The following is a 19,547-nucleotide window of genomic DNA, read 5'->3' as shown; positions in this document are numbered from 1 at the left end:
CAGGTTGCATCACGTTCTCGACATCTGGGAGGCGTAAATGGAGGTCAGCCTTCTTCGCTACCTCCCTATTTTATTTGTGCTATCAAGTGCCCATAGTTGCCCTCTCACTTGGCTTGTTTAAAATCGACTCTCGTATTTGACTTTTGGATTTGGCCAGCAAGGGGAAATCAGAAGAAATCGAATTTGATCTAACGGGCAGCATTGGCTTCTTGGTGAGTGGATTCGTGAATTGCAACCCCTGTTTATAGCATGAGCGGTACTACAACTTGCTTTCCCATTTTTTGATAATCTCCAATTCCATTCTTTCATTTTTATCCCTACAAGTAACAGTTTCGTAAAAGGATTCCCGAACCGGGAAGATTGCTGCGGGGTCTCGATCACCTCTTTATTTACAACCGTGGAGAACTGGTATTATGATTTCCCCCAAGAACTCTTAATATGTTGTATTTCCATCTCTCTACCATATCTTTGGAATACCCTGCGACCAAATTCACATTCAATGAAATTCAAGCTAAACAATATGAGACTACAGGTCTTGGGGAACAAACTACTCAATCGCGCAGGATCTGACATGCTAAAAAGTGTGTGTCCAAAAGCAATAACATAATTCAAGCGCAATTGCCCCCCATACACAGCATAAAATGGCCACTCCTGTACCTGTAACCAACTTGGAATGGAGTGCTCTAATCTCGAAAACCGTTGCTAGCCTCCCTCAAATAAACACAACAAACTACCCACCCCCTGGAGACCCCCTGAACTCGATCCCAAAGACAATAGACCACACTCAACTAGCCCTTACTGCAACAGAAGCTCAAATCGACACCTTGTGCACTGAAGCCATCAAGTACAACTTCGCAACCGTCTGCGTGCGCGCAAACTATGTTTCGTGCGCCGCTGCGCGGTTGAAGGGAATTGACATTGGCGTGGCATGTGTCATTGGCTTCCATGAGGGAACGTATAGCACCGCCGAAAAGGCCTCGGAGACCCAAGGTGCAATCAACTGTGGTGCATCGGAGATAGATATGGTTATCAATTACCCGCTGTTGAAGGAGGGGAAATATACAGATGTATACGAGGATGTCCTTGCGGTACGGAAGGTTGCTTCAAATCCGGACGATATCGGCGACCATAGAGTTGGTTTGAAAGTCATTCTTGAAACATCGCAGTTGAGCCGCGAGCAGATTGTTGCGGGATGCGTGATTTCCAGTTTAGCTGGGGCGGACTTCGTCAAGACCAGTACAGGCTTTAATGGGCCGGGGGCTAGCGTGGAGAATGTTGCGCTGATGAGGGCAGTTTGTGAAACTCTTGGGAAAGGGGTTAAGGTTAAGGCCAGCGGTGGAGTGAGGACATCTGGAGATTGTGTGGATATGATCAGGGCGGGGGCGGAGAGGATCGGGGCCAGCGCTGGAGTGAAAATAGTGGAGGAGTTGAGAGGAAATTCGGTGGGTGCCCCTGCAGGAGACAGAAGCTATTGAGAAAAGGTTACCGTTAGTGAGGAATTTTAAACATCGATGGATGGAGGTTGTCACAACCTTGCTGGCCGGTTCAGGCACTGTATGAACGGGTGAAATGCTCTCTACGTGGAGAATATCGTATTTTCTATCATGGATTTACTTAAGGTAGTGGATAGTTATGAAGCCAGTCATACAGTTTTAAGCTAATCAAAGGAGGCGAGGGGTCCTCTATGTCATTTGTTTATCCCTATCGTTAATGATATAAAAGTGTAATTAGCGATGGCAAGAGAATTCGCGCGGTAGATATATGGGAATACAGACCCGCACGACCCTCTTTTACGATATACAACCCCCCGGAGCCCACCGTACGATTTAGAAAAGGCATGGTGTAAGTAAGTATTTGTATTCCCATTGAGTAATACATGAAAATAGGAATTTTGATTACATGGTATTTACCTGGAGAAATGAGTCAATGACAATCAGAAATCAATGCTCAGTGACCATCCGCTATCATGTCACAGGTACAACCGTGGCCTTGAATCTCGGTACGGGCTCTTATAGCAGCTGCCAAACCTCTATATTGTATGACTTAAATGGCTAAAGTCTTGCCCGCTCATGCCTGGCTTCGAGCTACAAACATGTTGGGGGGCGAAGAGAGGTCTTGTTTGAGAGAGCTTCCAAGAGTGCAAGCATGAACATTAGTACTAGTATGTTCATGATAGGAGCTTCACTTCCAACTGCCAATTATGTTTCTGGATTTTTGTATGTAAATCCAAATTCAATTATCGCTCTCAACCCGATGCTTTGTAGTTAGGTAGTATTGGGGTAGAGCCGAATCTCGGCCCGATAAGATAAGATCGGTAAAATCACGTGAATTACAAATAGCCAAAAATTATCTCCGAATAGCTTCATTTTTTTGTAGAAAACTGAGAATTTGCTGAACTTCTAGGAGACGTGAGTTCGCTCCTTCAACGCCAGGAAGGCTTATATAACGAAGCTACCCCTTGGGTTGTGGTTACGTTTTGAGCTTTTTAATTCGGGAAGAATCCCAGCCCATAAATTCCAGGAAATTCTCAAGGAGCTATGCATAATTCAAAGGTATGCGAGAAAAATCTACAATAAATTCAATCCCCTGTACACGATGTATTTAATTTTACCTGAAATTTTCAGAAAAGAAAGACAAGCCACGGCCAGCATTCCGAATCCAATGGCAACATCGACGTTGACACTTCGAAGCCGACGGCCATATTTACCCCTCGCGGAGGAAGATCGCAGACCTTGAGCATTGCTCTCCCAGGGAGCATTATTGCAAAGTACGCTCTTCGTACCTCCCACAAAATGGATTGAGGAGATAGGCTGACAAGTACCCTAATCAGCGCCCAATCCCACGACCAAAAAACATTCCTAGCGGGGTCCATCGCCCGGGCATTGGCCGTATTCTGCGTCGATGAGGTGGTAATCTTCGACGACGATGCTCGCCATATACACTTGAATGGCAACCACAATATAAACGAAGATGAATACACTGCGTACTCCGACCCCTCACATTTCCTCGCGCACGTCCTCTCCTACCTTGAGACCCCGCCCTATCTCCGAAAATATCTGTTCCCCATGCATAAAAACCTCCGGACGGCCGGGACATTACCGAGCTTGGATATGCCACATCACATACGAGCGAACGAATGGTGTGAATATCGAGAAGGTGTTACTCTCTCGGCCGCCGAGGAGCAAGGAGAAGTCGGGATGGCTGGCGAGCATGATAACGGGCGCCATGGAAAGAAGAAAGGGAAAAGAAACAAGGATAATACGGGGAAAGACTCGCCGACGTCGTATACGTCGGTTAACACAGGCCTTCCAGAAAAGGTCCGTGTGCCATACATACCTACGCCGGAAAATACGCGAGTAACCGTAAAATTCGGGTCGTCAATAGATCCATCTGATGGTGCTGAGGTTGTATCACCTTTTGCTCCGCGGGAGGAGACGGGCTACTACTGGGGGTATTCGGTAAGACGGTGCGCCTCGCTTTCTGCTGTATTTACTGAATGTCCGTTTGATGGCGGGTATGATTTGTCATTTGGGACATCGGAACGCGGTTGCCCATTATCCGAAGCGGTAGCGGGAGAGGTCCCTAAGTTCGAGCATCTCATTGTCGTTTTCGGTGGCGTAGCAGGCCTTGAAGCCGCGGTGACGGCGGATAAAGACTTACGGGATAAGGGCCTGGGGCCGAGCGACGCTGAAAGGGTGTTTGATTATTGGGTGAATGTGCTCCCTGGCCAGGGGAGTCGGACTATCAGGACAGAGGAGGCGGTTTGGCTAGGTTTAATGGGGCTTAGGGGCGTGGTTGAAGGTAATGGTTGTTGAGATTTTGCCTACTATATATCAAGCAGGTTTTCGGAATGTTGAGGGAAGCTGTCGGTAAATGCAACCCCTGGCGTATATATTCCAAAATCTTATACGATATATACCCTCTCAGATGTTAGCTAACGATCGATTACTCTATAACTAAGCAAAAAATCCGAACATTAGAGGATTTCGAATGTCCTTAGTTCAGAGAGAAGTAGATATCAAAATCTGACCAGACAATAGATACGATCATTTGAACTGCACTGAATAGAATCTAATACAATCCGTGGTCCATCGCCTTCCCCAAAATCCCAACTTAAAAAGCAACTGAATCCAACATCAATTGATATTGAAACGCCGGAAACGCCTATTTTATAAATCCAAAAACCACCAACCAGTTTTGTAGAAAACACCATGTATTAGAAAGTAAAATGATGCCAATCGCATCCAGTTCCATGAATGGGGCTCAAAGGGGTATGTGATATACAAATTTTATATTTAGTCATCGCCACTACTCATAACATCTGTGGCGCTCGTCTCCTCTTCATCCTCAGCTTCCATTTCCCGCATAAGTGCATCTCCATCCTGTCCGTTCTTCTCAGCTTCGAACCATGCTTCTCTACGTCTGAGCGCACGCTCTTCCCGCCGTTTCTGTTTCTCAAACCGAGCCTGTTGTGCCTTCTGCACGCTCTCATAGAGCTCGCTGTTTTGGTCTTCTAGACTGGCGATATGTTGTCGAAGCTCTACCATCTCCGCAACTCTAGCTTTGGTTACCGATTCCTGGAAGAAAGCTTGTTTCTTCAATCGCGCGATTTGATCCTCTAGTGATTGAAGTCTGGAATTGTCTACGGGCTCGTGGGTCACAGGCTGAGACTTTGCGGAATTGGTATTGAAGCCGACGGAGTCAGCTTCGAGAGCAGCAAGCTCAGCTAAACCCTCTGATATCAAAGCTGGTGAGAAAAGCGGATGGGTTAGCGCCTCCGAGAAGTCATCCGTTGATAGGATGTTGTCTAGATCCAATTGGCCGGTCAGGTGGGCTTGGAGAGAGTATGTTGCTGGGATAGCGTCTCCGAGTTGAGCCGAATTCGAAAGGGCATGATCATAACGTGGCTTGACAGTGTTGTGGACAGTTATCTTGGGTGTTTGCCTATCCTGGACGAAGCCAGTCGGCGTCAACATCTGCAGATTTGTCACCGGACAGCCATATGTTGTGATTGTTGAAGCGTATCTCCCCTTCGCGATATCCCAGGACGCAATTGCTCCGCTCTTGTGTCCTGACAAAAGCGTCGTTCCGTCATATGAGAGAGTGAGACACAGTACAGCGCCCAGATCAGGGTTCGGTGGGAGCCAGCGCTCGTTTGCAGAGAGTTGCGAAGGGGTGGACTGTTGATTACTGTCGTAAAGGATGTTTTGGACGGAGGGTACTTTGAAGAAGTCTATCATCTGAACGCTGCCATCGTCGTATCCGACATAAAATGCTCGGTCCGCGGGGTCCACTACCGAACAAAGTGGGCTCGCAGGGAGTAGGAATGTGCGTAATAATTTTCCGCTCCGATATTCCCACACAATGGCGGTGTTGTCGCGGGAGGTTGAAATTGCAATATTATTCCTGCTTCGGCTATGGCCAACTGCAAGGCTAGTAATTGGTGCTCTATGGTGGGAAAATGTCCGAAGCGGGGAATTGGTCTCTGTTTGCGTCTGAAACGAGGATGGACGAGAAAAGGATGTTAAAAGAGGGATCGACCAAACGTGGACATTTGAATCCTCTGAACCAGACACAATAAAATTGTTGGTTGGGTCTACGATCAAGGAGGTAACCGGTTGTAAGTGCGAGGCCGTTGTCGATATTTGGCGGCCTGTGCATGTCTACAATGGATGTTAGGGTTCAAAGAGCTTGGACGTTACTGGAGCAGAATCTCCAAAAAAGACACTCACTAACCTCCCAAATTATAAGCCTCCCACCTTCTGTACCTAATGCCAGCAATCCTGGTTCACTGAACCCTCCCGCTAATGCGAGACTTCGAATTCGCTCTGGGAAGGGCACTGTAGCCTCCTGGTTATTTTTCTCCCGACTGTACACATGCAAAACCGCTTTCCCGGCCTGTGACGCAAATATGTGTGAGCTCCCAACAGCCAAACCATTGGGGTCGGTAGAGCTCTTCTTCAAAGTTAGGCGAAGTGACTTCGAGGGCTGAAATTCATGGAGACAAATCCCAACATCCTTGAGCGCGGGTGAGATTTGTTGGTTGTTGGACGTTAGGAACGACGCAACAAAGCTCTCGGAGAGCATTTAGAAGTGAAAGGAGCTGTCTGCTCCTGGAACAACCTCTCCGAATCTATATGATTTTGGTTCCCGATTCCCTCGATCCCGTCCTCTCGTAGATTGCCATAACTTGAAGTTATCCAAATCCATATCCAGCAAGATTTATTCCACGAATAATTTTTGTGTTTGCTTTGTTTGCGAGATGTGTTTATCAGATGGCGGATCATATATTCGCCGAGATAAGCCGACATCTCACCTCAAGAGAATATTCCAAGAGCCAAAGAGCCATCTTTCTTCTTTATCCTCGTTGTGAAGTCGCTTCAGTCCTACATTTACTCCTTGTTTGACAGCCCTGATGGTCTAGGGGCAAACGTGTCGAGCTGGTAGCTGGTGACTTGTGGCTTGCAGACTGTACCATCTAGGGTGGGAGCGAGGGTACGAAAAAGGGAATCGAGGGAGTTGGCTTCTATGGAAAACAAGTTTTGGGGACGGCGATTATGCCATCTGCAGAAGCAAAATACCTGCCAGCCCACTTTCGAAGTCTGGACCAGGGACATGGAAGTGGACTCAGGACGGGCCCAGACGCCAATAGCAGCACCGACCATCATATCATCGCATCATCATTCACCCCGTCGCTCAAGCCCTACGATATCGTTCATGCAATATTACCCCTGAATCTTTGCCGCTACTGTCTCCACCTTCCCTAGCTCTCCTTATTTATTGTTCTCTATAACTCAAACGTCGTGGCGATGACGATGACTTTAATTGTTTCAGGGTATGCTCGCCCAAAGCCTGGAGCTTGGTTCGGGTGGGCGCGTGCCGCGAACTGAGCTAATTGGCCTCGTTTGGTCGGGCCAGCCGTTCGCCCTTGTTGCCTTTGTTTTTATCTATCAAACAATGCATACAGAAACATCCCCTTTTTCGAGTCAAATTTAATGGGACGTCAAAGCTTCAGCCATGGTTGCACAAATTATGGTAGCTTATTATCTCTTCGGCTCGTTCTCCGTAATTTTGCCTCTGTTGTTGTGCAATTTACATCCCCACGTTTGTCAGTTTGGATAATAAATATTTAGTCCTGTCCAGTTGGCACATTCCGCATTGATGCACTGGAACCTCACTCATATGCGCCGGACTTCTAGCAACCTGGATCACCACAACATTCATTTACGCGACGGCCAATTTCCAACCGGATCGCGTTAACTACTCCGTTTTGCAAACTTCGGCAGCTTTCTGCTGCGAGGAACCATGGCTGGGATGATGGTAGCTCCCTCTTTGGAAGCTCGTCATGATGAAGAATATTCAGCTGAAGCCGGACGCCAAAGGTTTGATGTCACTGCCAGCGTAGATATCCGAACGCATCTAATAAGATTATCAGTTTAAGACAACTTCGAATCCAAAAATCATCCTCTCAACTTCTCCAATCTTCTGCTGTATCTGTCACGAGAATCACAAGCCCTACAAATAAAACATTCGAAACCGAAGAATGTTGGCTTTTCGGTGAATTCATCAGCACGAATTACGGAAATGCTGATGCTCATGACCTGCCTAAAATTCAAAAGCGCAGGTGCCAGATCGTGCAATATAGACAACATAGCTCCTCGGAGAGTTTATGTGGATCATCGGAGGTTGCGGTGAGGCCCAGTAATTTAACACGCGCAAATTACTCGTACATTACTAACGAAGAGGATAGAAGCCTATAAAGATTGACCGACCGGCAAAGCCAAGGTTGATTACGATCCCGAAATCCACATCCTGTCTTGCTGTTCCATGTGGCAAATCTGAAGCGGATGCATTTGCCCAATCGATTCCCGCGTCTAAAAAACTTCCATCTGCATTCAGCTGCTTGAACCTCTCACCGCACACCGAACGGCCTCCCGGGTCTGGCGATGATAGTGGCTGCGCAGGCCAAGGATCTTACAACTCTACTGGTGATACATCCCGACTATCCCTGAGTGACCCGCCGGTAGATAGCTCATCAGGATTACTACGCCGTATTAGCTTTAAGAAACAGATTCCGCGATGGATACAGAAAAATTCCCCGTTACACAAGAGTGGTTCCACGGCGAGCCGAAACAAAGACACAACTCACAAGAGAGCCCTGAAGACAGCATCCTGGAGTGCGGGCTATGCGCTTGATCACCTCGAGACATTGTTAATGCAAACTCCCCTGCCAGTCTTGGATCTCTCATCCCCAGTCATTACATCCATGCGCTCAACGTCAGAAAAAGCCCTCCTAACCCCATTTAAAGAAATTTTTCCGGGGGCACCAATTGAGAAGCTCAGCTCTCTATGCGCTGTTTTCGTCGCTCAAATATACCTTGCTTCGCTAGAGGCATGTCAGAATAATACAAATGGCAACCAGACCATTATTGGAAGTGTCGTGGACGGTATCTCTGGCAAAGCAAGGGCAAGATTAGGGCTTCCTCCATCGAAGACTTCGCAGGTGCGCGTCCAAGAACGCCCTTCGCATCCGAGATATGCGAATATCCATGACCGTCTTAATGAAATTGCGGATGCGCTCCTGGTCGATTTATGTGGGACTTCCGATTCTGGCCTGAAGAGGGCGCTTATGTCCCTTGTTCAACTATTTGAGAGCAACAAAAAGCTTGGACTCATGTAGGCCATGAATTTTTAGCGTCTTTTGGGGCATTGCGGGGCATTGCGGGGGTACCTTGTTTCGAGCTACTGCTATTTTGTTTTGTATTATTACATATCTGATTTTAAGTTAGGTTTAATCCTGGGTATCAAGTACTTTTAATATAAGTTACCAAAGCTTGTTTTGTTTGGTTCCGGGTTTTATGAAAGTATATTGAGTACAGTATATGGCTTCATCATACAAGCTTCGTTGTAAGCTATAACTAGCTATGAAACTGAGTCATTGAGTATTCTGCAGTTAGATAAGGTAGGGACAGAGGACTGGAGGTTATGTGGGAGCAAAAACAGCCCTATATTAGTTGAATGGCTGACATTCATTGAAGAATGAACATATACATGGAACAGGGGAAACTGTTGGGGGGATTGGGTTGGGTGATTCGTACCCTCTATACCACCATGGCGCTGGTGGTGATTGAGCTCTTTTGCCCTAGTGGCCTAATAGAAACTAAGTCGGCGTTTGCCTTGCACGTGAACACCACAGACACGTAGAATAACAATATGATCGCCAACAAGAGGTAAACAAACAATGTCTTTCTGCCTCTAAATACTAATCATTTTTCTTTCTCTTCTCACCACCACCTAATGCTTTTTTCAAACCCATGGTAACTCCGTTCCATAGATCCGTTATAAACAACCACCAGCCTCTTATCTTAGCCGTGATCAGTATAATCCCAATAATCCTTCGGGTGAATAGTTCCGAGTCATCCAAATCATGCGCGTAAAATTCCCAAATAGCGATATCCCTCACCTCCCTCCCATCTCCACCAGCTTTCGATTCGGCCCTCAGCCCACTATTTGCAGGATTCGTTGCAAGGTCGTATACGTCCTGCATATCAGGAATACCCTTCAACCCACCCATCCCTGGGATCCGTTCCTCTCCCGCTTCCAATTCGCCGTCAGGACCAGGTCCGGACAGGGGAGACCGAACTCTGAGCTTCGGTGCAATCACCACACTGCGACCCACGCACCCAGGATCCGCCACAAAGCGCGTCGCCGCATCACAGACGTGATTAATATCTGTCAGTGCGGCGCCGGATAAAATGACCTTGCCGCTGACGCTGAGGATTGGAGTCTCAGTAAAGTACGGGCAGAGAATATTCACCCGAACCCCGTCTCGAAGCGGGGTTGTGGCGCGCAGAGAACGGAAAAGACCCATAACACCATGTTTAGAGACGCAGTAAGAAGTCTGGGAAGGTAGAGGTAAGATACTTGCTACGGAGCCTAAGAGGAGTATGTGTCTGTCTCTTTCCCTGGTTTCTGGCGGCTGAGTAGAAGATTCAGAAGAAGCCGGTGAGCATGGCATCGATCCTGGGTTGCGGGGCAAGTAGAATAGAGCTAGGTGCGTCGTATATAGGGTTCCGGTAAGATTTACATCAATGGTGGAGAATCGCGGTGCGGGTGGGTTGGGTTCATTTTGGTAGTCTCTTGGGGGCTCTTCGAAATATTTGGACTCTTTCGCATTGTTTATGCCCGCATTGGCCACAACAGTATCGATCCCGCCATGCGGGCTGAGCTTCACAGCTTCGCGGAAGAAGTCGACTTGAGACTGCCAGGAGGTTACGTCCAGGGGTAGGAAATGGAGGTTTGGGTTCTGAGTCTCTTCCCGAACACGTGCGACGAGTTCGGCTCCCGCTACCGTATTGATGTCACCTATTATCACTGTTGCACCTTCAGCAGCCCAGCGGGAGAAAAATGCGGCGCCAAATCCGGACGCGCCACCAGTAAGCAGAATTGTTTTGCCGCGGATGAAGTCCAGCGGGATGGGGCTGTTGAAATCCATTGCGTGGTGTTGGAATGTGCTAGACATTGCTAGTGTAAAGTTCTTGCTTCAACAGAAAAAAAAAACTACTGTGGAGATAATAAGGAAATACTTTTCCCGACAGAATTTCTAAGCAACAAAATAGAAGCTCAAGCTGAGCGAAACCAGGGTCAAAGGGCAACCCTCACAAATGCAGGATAGAATCGTTTTGTGGTCATCGAAAGATATCCCACGGAAACTAAGCGTTGAAAAAGCAAAAGACACGAAGCAAAATCAACAGAAAAAGGCATCCGTTGATATTTATAGAATTGAACCCGAGGAAAAGGGATTGATTCAGCCGCTCCAGAAGAAAACCCTCGTGCCAGGGATAGACCCAGCTTACGCGCCATAGCCACCTCCGTCATTCTGTGTTGCTGGGATGTTTCAGGGAAAGATTCGTCGCCTTGCTAGGAGCAAATGGTCAGCCAGTGAAAGCGTTACTCAGCATTGTTGAGAGCACTGCGAAGGAATTATAAACCACCAGCCACAGATTTGCTCGTTAGCTGGCCTCCTAGCTCCTCTCTGGTGCCCTCGCGGTCCAGACTTCCCGCGCTACCTGGGGGCCAATGGCCCCGAGCGAGAGATCTGGGAAGATCTTGTGGTTTGCTGAACTGAGGGTTAAGCTCAAGCCGACGCATTGTATGGTGGATTCCGATTATTATTGAGCAACCATCTCGTCCATGTGTTTGATGGAGAGCAATGTTATCCACACGGTTGAAAAAAAAATTGGATAGAATCGGCTGCAATATGATCACGTGCATATATCCGTGCTTATTAATCGCTTTTCATCCAATCGGGTAATTCGCAATGGATATATCTTGCCGGCAACTTCACATTATTCTTACAGCGTTTGTAGGTCGAAAGAGATGCCATCGCCATCTTCAGCTCTTGAGTCTCCCAACCTCTCACCGTATTAAAAAGCTCAGGGCTGGTGCTTGGCTTGGTGGTTTTGCGATCTTCACTATGGCAACCTCTGCTGGCAAGCTCCGAACTCTCTACTCCGCCCATTCTTCTCTTTCCAGTCTTCCCCCTTCGGCCCGACCTACTCTCCAATTAGCTACGCTGAGATCCTATGCAACGACTACCCCTCATGACTCCCCCATAGGCAATACCTCCAATACTCCCCCCACAGTCAAACGCCCAGCCACAGCTTTCAAAGACAAGCTAAATGCCGGACCAGCATTCTCCGACTTTGTCTCCGGCAAGAAGGACGAACCTCTTGACCCCGCCGAAGCATATGCCCTGAAAACAGCCCTGGTAGGACCTCCCGGCCGTAAAAAGGAAATAACCCGTCTCCCCCCCTGGCTCAAGACAGCCATTCCGGACTCCTCGAACTACAAACGCATCAAGAATGACCTCCGCGGCCTAAACCTGCACACCGTCTGCGAGGAAGCCCGCTGCCCCAACATCGCCGATTGCTGGGGCGGCAGCTCCAAGTCTGCGGCGACAGCTACAATAATGCTTATGGGCGACACCTGCACGCGCGGCTGTCGCTTCTGCAGTGTGAAAACATCCAACAAGCCTCCTCCGCTCGACCCGCACGAGCCAGACAACACAGCTGAGGCGCTCTCGCGGTGGGGCCTGGGATACGTCGTGCTGACTTCTGTCGATCGGGATGATCTCGCAGACGGCGGCGCGAGGCACTTTGCAGAGACAGTTATGAAGATCAAGCAGAAGGCGCCGAATATCCTCGTCGAGTGCCTGACGGGTGATTACGCGGGGGATCTCGATATGGTGGCCCTCGTGGCCAATTCGGGGTTGGACGTGTTCGCGCATAACGTCGAGACGGTCGAGGCGCTGACCCCTTTCGTGCGTGATCGTCGGGCGTCGTTCCAGCAGAGCCTACGTGTGCTGAAGGCTGCTAAAGCGGCAAAGCCGGAACTTATTACGAAGACGTCGCTTATGCTAGGGCTGGGGGAGACGGAGGCACAGTTGTGGGATGCTCTGCGGGCATTGAGGGCTATTAACGTTGATGTTGTCACCTTTGGACAGTACATGAGGCCGACGAAGAGGCACATGGCCGTACATGAATATGTAAGACCTGATGTGTTTGATCTGTGGAAGGAGCGTGCACTGGAGATGGGTTTCTTGTATTGTGCTTCAGGCCCACTAGTAAGGAGTAGTTATAAGGCTGGCGAAGCATTTATTGAGAATGTGTTGAAGAAAAGGAGGGGGGAAAATGCTGGAAGTGTGAATGAGAAGGTGACCACGAGTGAAAATGTCAAAAAGTTGGTAGCGGGTGAGGCTATGATGTGATTTATGTTTCCTCTCATCTTCATTGATGAGGCGATATTTGCGATACATTTTGTAAAGACCTAGCTGGGGCTTTTCAACACGTTACACCTGTATACATATTTTCCCCCCGTTCATCTTTTTTTCTTTTTTGGTCTTCGGCGTTTAGGGATTGCCCCCTGATTCCATTATTTGGGCCCCAACAGTCCTTTCCCATGTTTTCGTTTAGACGTATACATGCCTTGAAAAGGGCTAGGGGGATTCGACAAATCTCAGATAAAAGCCTATTTCGTTCTCTACTGCTCCGATATTTTCGAGTCCATCCATCTCCCTCTAAACTGTGCTAATCTCTAGAACCAGGTATCACCTCTGCAGGACGGTGATATTTAGTGTCGTCAAGACTGTACAAAGTAAAAACTTCTGAATTTCAGAAACGCTCGAATGCCCCCAAGGTTCACCTCCAGGCATCTCAGAGCTCCGTGGCGCAACCTTCGCTGGGTAGGACAGATGAGACTCCCTTTTCCATGTCAGTGAAATGGACAATTTCACCAAGACATTTTTGCTGGATCATCGTGTTGTCCATGTATGTACACGTCCCATTCGTGCTCAAATTGCCATGGATTCTCAATGCCCCCACATGTGATCGAAGGATAGGTTCCCTGAGTTTGAAGAAGCACAAACTGTCGTTTCTACCATTGCGGCCGATTCTATTTGTCGAGAAGCGGTGAATACTTGAACTGCTCATCTGCTGATAGGGAGAAGGCAACTACTCCACCATCACTTGAGCTAGTTTCCAGTATCTAATGTGACACCCAAACCAGGAGCAACAGTCAGGACAGGGTGTCGGTCGGGAGGTTTGGAATGAGAAGAGGATGAATCAGAATGGAAATGAAAATGAATTGGATCCGATAGAGTCTTTGCCAAAAATGGGAGTAGCTGGTTCGAGCATATTCGAAGCGAGAGAGCTTAGCAACCCATTGAAGATGCCACACACAATCCTGCATTTCTTGATCTGGGCGGCGTATTCAGTGGAGGGGTACCAGAGGTAAGTGATTCATGACAACTGCAGAGATGCCTCTATGTTTGGGAGCTGATTTATATGATTCATCAGAAGAAAAAGCTGTACCTTAAGATAGGATAGCCCCTGTGTATTCAAAGGCATGGATATGGATGGAAATAGCAAGATGACAGCGCAATTGTAAGTTTTAGAAGTGAAATCTGCTCATAAACGACATACCACTGTTAGCAATTAATCAACCTAGCTGTATATACCTGCATCCAGGACGTTGATTTGAACCCAAAGGAACATGAAACGGTGGTTCCAATTTCCAGCCGGGAAATCCCTCGCAACAGTGGTTCGTCAACACATATCATCCATGGTTGAGATTCCATTCCCTGCCCCTTAACTAACCCCCTAAAACACTCCCATTGATCGTGGCTCTAAACACGAAGAGGTTGGCGGAAAACGAAAGACACATCCAAGCCACACAATAGAAGCTGGATTATCTCAGCAAGACATGGATTTGCACGTGATCCAGAGATTTCCGCGAGAATCCCCCGCGCATGGACTGCAGGATGAACAGCTTCAGATCGATCGTGAGCGGTTCGAGGCAGCAGGATGGGCGCCCGGCCATCGCCTGCTGTGATGATATACTTCATGAAGCTGCTGGCCGGTCTTTATCGATGTGAACAACGCTGAGTCATTGCGTTATATGGGTTTTCCTGTAACTCAAACTTGATTCTCGCATCTTTCGTCTCCCCCACAACTGCAACGACTAAGTTGCGATGATGCATGCGCCATAGATCAAGAAATATTATCACATCTCTCATCTATATTTAATCATCGATGGAATATTCCATGGATGTCTCGTTGATGGTTCTTTATGTTTTCTTTTATTTCACAATTTATTGATTGTTTTCCTCTCCATTTACGTTAGCTAATTGGGTTTTGACACCATCGCCAGACTTGGCTAATGCAGGCTCAAATTGCGTGATTTGCAACAATCATGAGCAAATCCACCACAACTTCCCTGCACATCTGCGGCTCCACGTCTCTATTATCGCTCCGACTATCTCGCGCCGCGGGCCTGCTGGTGGGATTCCACGCCGGATTGCGCCAGAATCAGAACGTCTGGCGGTGGGTTCTGCAGCAAGCCCCGTGCAGAATAGCGAGAGGGCGCTTTTTCGTGGATGATGTGATTTTGGACAGTCTGGGCTGTTCGAGGGTGGTTGGTGAGGGTTTTCGTGGGTTGTTGTGTGTGTGGTCTCTGGCAATCCTCGCTTTTCCCTATCAGGAGAAGAGGGATTGACTGGGTTCCCTCCTCTCCTCTTTCTCTTTCGTTCGCTTTCCCTCTTCTCTCCTTCCATTGCACATCCGGATCATCTTTGCTTCTTTGATTTCTAAGACGTCGTCATTGGCCTGTTCCTCTCTCACATCTCCCGTTTGTCAGCATTCGTCTTTGTCTCGTGTTTGTATGGTCACCTATATTTATCATACTCACCTCCTTTCATTGGAATATCATACATATATATACAATCGATTCTTCGGCCCTGGCTCAGATGTGCTTCAATTCGTTAGCTGTCCAAGAAAATCAAAGCAATTCTTCTTTCTATATCAACATGCCGTCCAAAATCTCTTCCGGCTATCCTTCTGATACAGAGGCCACGGAGACCGAGTCTGGATATGCCAGCGCCAGCGCCAGTGATTCCAGTCTGCCAGAACTCGTTTTTACCAAACCCCATTTGAAATTTCTCAATAAGCACCTTCAGCTCTTAGAACCCCAGGGTATGTTCATACATCACAAAAGCTGCTCTAGGGCCGTCTATTGCAGATATACTTTGTGCCTGAAATTCAGCGAAACTAACGATATCCTCAGATGTCCTCCGCTGGTGCATCACGACGTTACCAGGCCTCTACCAAACCACAGCATTCGGCCTAACAGGCCTCGTAACACTCGATATGATCTCCAAACTCAACATCCACGGCTCACAGATGGTCGATCTCATCTTCCTGGATACACTGCACCATTTCAAAGAGACGCTGTCCCTTGTAGACCGCGTCCGCAAACATTATCCTTTGACAAACATCCACATCTACAAGCCAGACGGCGCCTCGACCGCCGAGGAATTCTCGCGGAAATACGGCCCCAGGTTCTGGGAATCCAACGACCAGCTCTACGACTGGGTAGCCAAGGTCGAGCCGGCTCGACGAGCCTATCGCGAGCTGCAAGTCAACGCCGTGCTCACGGGCCGCAGACGCAGCCAGGGCGGCAAGCGCGGCGACCTGGACGTCATCGAGGTCGACGAGGCGGGCCTCATCAAGATCAACCCGCTGGCAAACTGGTCGTTTGCGCAGGTCAAGGAATACATCACGGCGAATAACGTGCCGTATAATGAGCTGTTGGATAAGGGGTATAAGAGCATCGGCGACTGGCACTCGACAGCGCCCGTGAAGGAGCATGAGGATGAGAGATCTGGGCGGTGGAAGGGCCAGCAGAAGACCGAGTGTGGGATCCATAACCCGCTCTCCAAGTACGCGCAGTTCCTGCGCGATCAGGAGCTGAAGAGGCAGGGGGAGGCTATTAGCCAGGCACTGGAGGTGGAGAGTAATTGACGCTGCTTGTTCATCTTTTCTTACTTTTGTTGCACGGTTTTTTAGTTTGGTTTGGTTTGGGTTTGGATTTGGGTTTTCTTTTTCTTTTTCTTTTTCTTTTCGTTTGTTTTCTTTTTTGCCTCTGCTATTGCATTTAACGATACAGGAAAATCTGGCGCATTTGGGGCGGGGCGGTTTTGTTTTGTTTGGAATTATTTTCGATAGCTATGTCCTCTGCGTTTTTCCCCTTTTCATGCAAGGCATACATACATACCCACCTGCGATATATTTGTATATACGAAGATAGAGTGCTATAATCAGGAAAGGGTCTATGATATGGAGTATATAATATAAATATGTGATAGACAAGTGTATAACCCATGTGACTTGAGACTGCTGAGATGCTGCGAACTTCGCCCCCAGTCGGTATGACTTGAGATTAAGTAGAAGGTATGTATGTATGTTGAAATTTTATCATAAAGAAAGGAGTTAATTCGCTGCGCAGGATCATTGGCCATACAAATTCCATGTGAGATAAGGTGTCCATGTACATTTCGTCCTCCATATAATCGATAATATGATATAACAACTAGCCAGTCGCACTGCTATATTCAATATGCTAGGATACACCTAACCCCTATTCTATCCTCATAAGCAGCCAAACTAAGTAACAACCTCAAACGCATGCATGCATGCATACATATGTTATCCTAGGCAGAAGATCCGGCATGATGTTCACAGCCATTCTGGCGGTGGTTGGGACTGGATCTTGTGGGTGGGTTTGTATATAGGGTGAGGAGGACGTGGGAGGCGATGATATATGGAGGGCTGCTTTGGAGATGACGCTCGTAAGGGAAGGAGAAGCAGAATTTGGGAATTGTCAGCGAGGTGTAGGCTGTTTAAGCTGTGAGCCAAAGGATGTGAACAGGAGGATTGCCATTCGTATACCACCATTTCTGGCTCGGCGGTTCGCAGGGGCTTAAAGGATGAGCATGTTGAAGCTGCTCCAAAATCATCCCAACGATTGTAAACTATATGGTTGCGGCGAATCAACTGTTTTGGCCCGAAGACTGAAGCTGGAAAGGCAAGGTTCAAATTCTTAAAAATATCATAACCGTTATATATGCTGTAGTATCAGCTGAATTACAGCGTTCAGCACTCATGTATATGCAGGTCTTTCAAAATATGCGTCTAGATATAACAAACATGAAAAAAGGTAACCAAAAAAATATGAAACGTACGAACAAACCGGCTAGAAAAAAACCAATGACATGATCCAAAATTACGACCTATTGATCCGTTCAATTTCCAGAAGAATCAAAATCCACAAAACCCCCATCTTTCCCATCCCTATCCAACATATATCTAAACCGCTTCTTCTCAGCCTCTCCCTTCAAGAACGCCGGCACGTCCAGATTTGACTGAACCCTCTGATATACCTGAGACGGTCTATCGAACAAATCCTTCCCCGTCCTCACCACCTCGACAATATGTTCCTTACTCATAAACTCCGGCCGATTATACTCGGTATGCGAGAAGCTGGTGATCTTAGTCTGCATCTCCTTCACTGTCGCAAAGCACGAGCTGCAATGCCACGACGCATTGAACAGGTCCGTCTTGGGGACGAACAACTTCTGCAGGATCGATCCCTTGCGCAGGTCGTCCGGCTTTATCGTATTTTCCATGCCTTCATAATATGTCGCTTGCGGGTGCGCCCAGTCCGGGCCCTTGTGTAGCCATTGGAAGCTGTAGTAGTAGAACCTGCTGCGGAGATTGACACGCCGGGGGAAGCTGCAGATGCGGAGCAAGGTCACAGTGGCAGGGCGAGGGATCTCGTCGATGTCGGAGACGATAATGACGTCGCCGAGCTGCGGAGCTGTGGCGGGGAGGAGAGCAAGAGGACTCTTCGCGTTTGGTTGGCCGAGGGTGGGGAAAAGCTGGGTGAAGCCGGCGTTTCGCTGAAATTTCTCGCGGGAAAAGGCTTTACGTACGTTTTTGACGTCTCCTTCCACGATATGGTGGATTATCTTGTGGTGGAAGCGGGCGAATTTGGCCCAGACGGAGGGGTCGGTGAGGAGCAGGGGCTTCGGGTGGCCGGTAAAGGTTGTGTTAGATTCGACGACGACGAAGAAGTCGACTTGGTCATTTAATTCGTTAAGACGGATTTCGAGCCAGTCGAGTTCGGTGTTGAGGAGGAAGATGTCATAGACTTTCCGAGCTGGGTGAGGGGCGTTTTGATTATTTCCTTGTCGTGGATCATAGACTGGCCAGTTGTAGAGGCCACAGAGCTCGTTTGCTTGATGCTTTGTTAGCCCGTTTTGATGATTGATATTCTGGAGAGTTTCGCCGATATATTGCGGAGGAGAAGAATATATCCATGAATACAGGCCCACGATGGATAGCAAAAATATCGAGACATAGAGGATAAGGGGTTTAACCCCCAGACGTGGCCCAAGGATCATTCTGGGGATAACAGCGATGATTATGCAGAGGGCATCAGGCAGCGAAGTTGAGTATGCAAAAATTCAATTTATTCTAAAAACAACGGAGCCTTGGGAAGACCGTCACAATAACAACAACAACAATAACAATAACAATAATGATAATAACAACAGTCAGACAAATAAAAGATAAAGAGGTATGAAACGGGATGCGACAAGAAACATGACAGGAGACGAGCAAAAACTTTTGCGGTCGAGGATGGCGGAAGTCATCACGGGGGAGGCAGGGACTGCGCGCCAGGAGTTCTAGAGGCCCACATCAGCCATCGATGTGATTGAACATTGCAAGCCATTTTGGCTCAGACATAGCGGGAGGTTTTCCTTGCATGGTATTGGCCCCCATTTTTTTTAGTGCCGTCAGCGGAGCTCGGTTTTGCTGTTGGAACTGGGACAAGGATGTCGCTGGAGATCATCGGCCTTGTCGAACCATCCTTCTTGAGATAGCGTATTCAATTTTGCTTCCTTTTTTTTTCATTTTAGAAATTCCCGGGGACATGGACCTAGCAGAATAACGGGCAAAGCGATGCGAGCTGCAGCGACCTGCGATTCCAGCGACCTGCGGTGCAGCCTGCAGGTTCCTGTTTGTCCCTCAGCTCGGGAAGCGAACCACGGTCCGGCAACCTCGATCGTGGTAAAGCTCCACCACGAGGCATGGGAATATAAACATTTCCAAATAATCAATGTTATAAATGGAAGTACGAAAATAAAG

General features: G+C 48.0%; 10 protein-coding genes across 10 annotated transcripts; 7 read left to right on the top strand and 3 right to left on the bottom strand.

Annotated features, from left to right (window-relative positions):
• Positions 1-641: 641 nt before the first annotated feature.
• HCBG_07695 (deoxyribose-phosphate aldolase) lies at positions 642-1,475 on the top strand (the record flags this gene model as incomplete). Its single annotated transcript, XM_045434744.1, has 1 exon — positions 642-1,475. The coding sequence occupies one exon, from the start codon at positions 642-644 to the stop codon at positions 1,473-1,475; it is 834 nt and encodes a 277-aa protein (XP_045284050.1).
• Positions 1,476-2,444: 969 nt separating this feature from the next.
• HCBG_07694 (uncharacterized protein) lies at positions 2,445-3,815 on the top strand (the record flags this gene model as incomplete). Its single annotated transcript, XM_045434743.1, has 3 exons — positions 2,445-2,552; positions 2,625-2,767; positions 2,831-3,815. 3 exons carry the CDS (start codon positions 2,538-2,540, stop codon positions 3,813-3,815), a joined length of 1,143 nt encoding a protein of 380 aa, XP_045284049.1.
• A 210-nt stretch (positions 3,816-4,025) lies between these two features.
• HCBG_07693 (WD domain-containing protein) lies at positions 4,026-6,121 on the bottom strand (the record flags this gene model as incomplete). The annotated part of the gene is made up of 2 exons (XM_045434742.1): positions 4,026-5,663; positions 5,737-6,121. The coding sequence occupies 2 exons, from the start codon at positions 6,085-6,087 to the stop codon at positions 4,296-4,298; spliced, it is 1,719 nt and encodes a 572-aa protein (XP_045284048.1).
• Positions 6,122-7,144: 1,023 nt separating this feature from the next.
• Positions 7,145-8,848, top strand: HCBG_07692 (uncharacterized protein; the record flags this gene model as incomplete). The annotated part of the gene is made up of 3 exons (XM_045434741.1): positions 7,145-7,382; positions 7,436-7,691; positions 7,751-8,848. The coding sequence occupies 3 exons, from the start codon at positions 7,306-7,308 to the stop codon at positions 8,678-8,680; spliced, it is 1,263 nt and encodes a 420-aa protein (XP_045284047.1).
• A 414-nt stretch (positions 8,849-9,262) lies between these two features.
• On the bottom strand, positions 9,263-10,522 carry HCBG_07691 (uncharacterized protein; the record flags this gene model as incomplete). The annotated part of the gene is made up of 1 exon (XM_045434740.1): positions 9,263-10,522. One exon carries the CDS (start codon positions 10,520-10,522, stop codon positions 9,263-9,265), a length of 1,260 nt encoding a protein of 419 aa, XP_045284046.1.
• Positions 10,523-11,377: 855 nt separating this feature from the next.
• Positions 11,378-13,043, top strand: HCBG_07690 (lipoic acid synthetase; the record flags this gene model as incomplete). Its single annotated transcript, XM_045434739.1, has 1 exon — positions 11,378-13,043. The coding sequence occupies one exon, from the start codon at positions 11,477-11,479 to the stop codon at positions 12,767-12,769; it is 1,293 nt and encodes a 430-aa protein (XP_045284045.1).
• Positions 13,044-13,280: 237 nt separating this feature from the next.
• Positions 13,281-14,391, top strand: HCBG_07689 (uncharacterized protein; the record flags this gene model as incomplete). Its single annotated transcript, XM_045434738.1, has 5 exons — positions 13,281-13,328; positions 13,567-13,790; positions 13,887-13,943; positions 14,049-14,100; positions 14,200-14,391. 5 exons carry the CDS (start codon positions 13,281-13,283, stop codon positions 14,389-14,391), a joined length of 573 nt encoding a protein of 190 aa, XP_045284044.1.
• Positions 14,392-14,751: 360 nt separating this feature from the next.
• Positions 14,752-15,054, top strand: HCBG_07688 (uncharacterized protein; the record flags this gene model as incomplete). Its single annotated transcript, XM_045434737.1, has 1 exon — positions 14,752-15,054. One exon carries the CDS (start codon positions 14,752-14,754, stop codon positions 15,052-15,054), a length of 303 nt encoding a protein of 100 aa, XP_045284043.1.
• Positions 15,055-15,178: 124 nt separating this feature from the next.
• On the top strand, positions 15,179-16,395 carry HCBG_07687 (phosphoadenosine phosphosulfate reductase; the record flags this gene model as incomplete). The annotated part of the gene is made up of 2 exons (XM_045434736.1): positions 15,179-15,530; positions 15,622-16,395. The coding sequence occupies 2 exons, from the start codon at positions 15,365-15,367 to the stop codon at positions 16,356-16,358; spliced, it is 903 nt and encodes a 300-aa protein (XP_045284042.1).
• Positions 16,396-17,436: 1,041 nt separating this feature from the next.
• Positions 17,437-18,978, bottom strand: HCBG_07686 (glycosyl transferase; the record flags this gene model as incomplete). Its single annotated transcript, XM_045434735.1, has 1 exon — positions 17,437-18,978. The coding sequence occupies one exon, from the start codon at positions 18,797-18,799 to the stop codon at positions 17,639-17,641; it is 1,161 nt and encodes a 386-aa protein (XP_045284041.1).
• Positions 18,979-19,547: the final 569 nt, after the last annotated feature.

The sequence above is a fragment of the Histoplasma capsulatum genome (assembly GCF_000150115.1).
Source record: "Histoplasma capsulatum G186AR genomic scaffold supercont2.14, whole genome shotgun sequence".
Taxonomy (NCBI): Eukaryota; Fungi; Ascomycota; class Eurotiomycetes; order Onygenales; family Ajellomycetaceae; genus Histoplasma; species Histoplasma capsulatum.
Note: the sequence above shows the minus strand (reverse complement) of the source record. Positions and strands in the feature narration are given on the sequence as shown.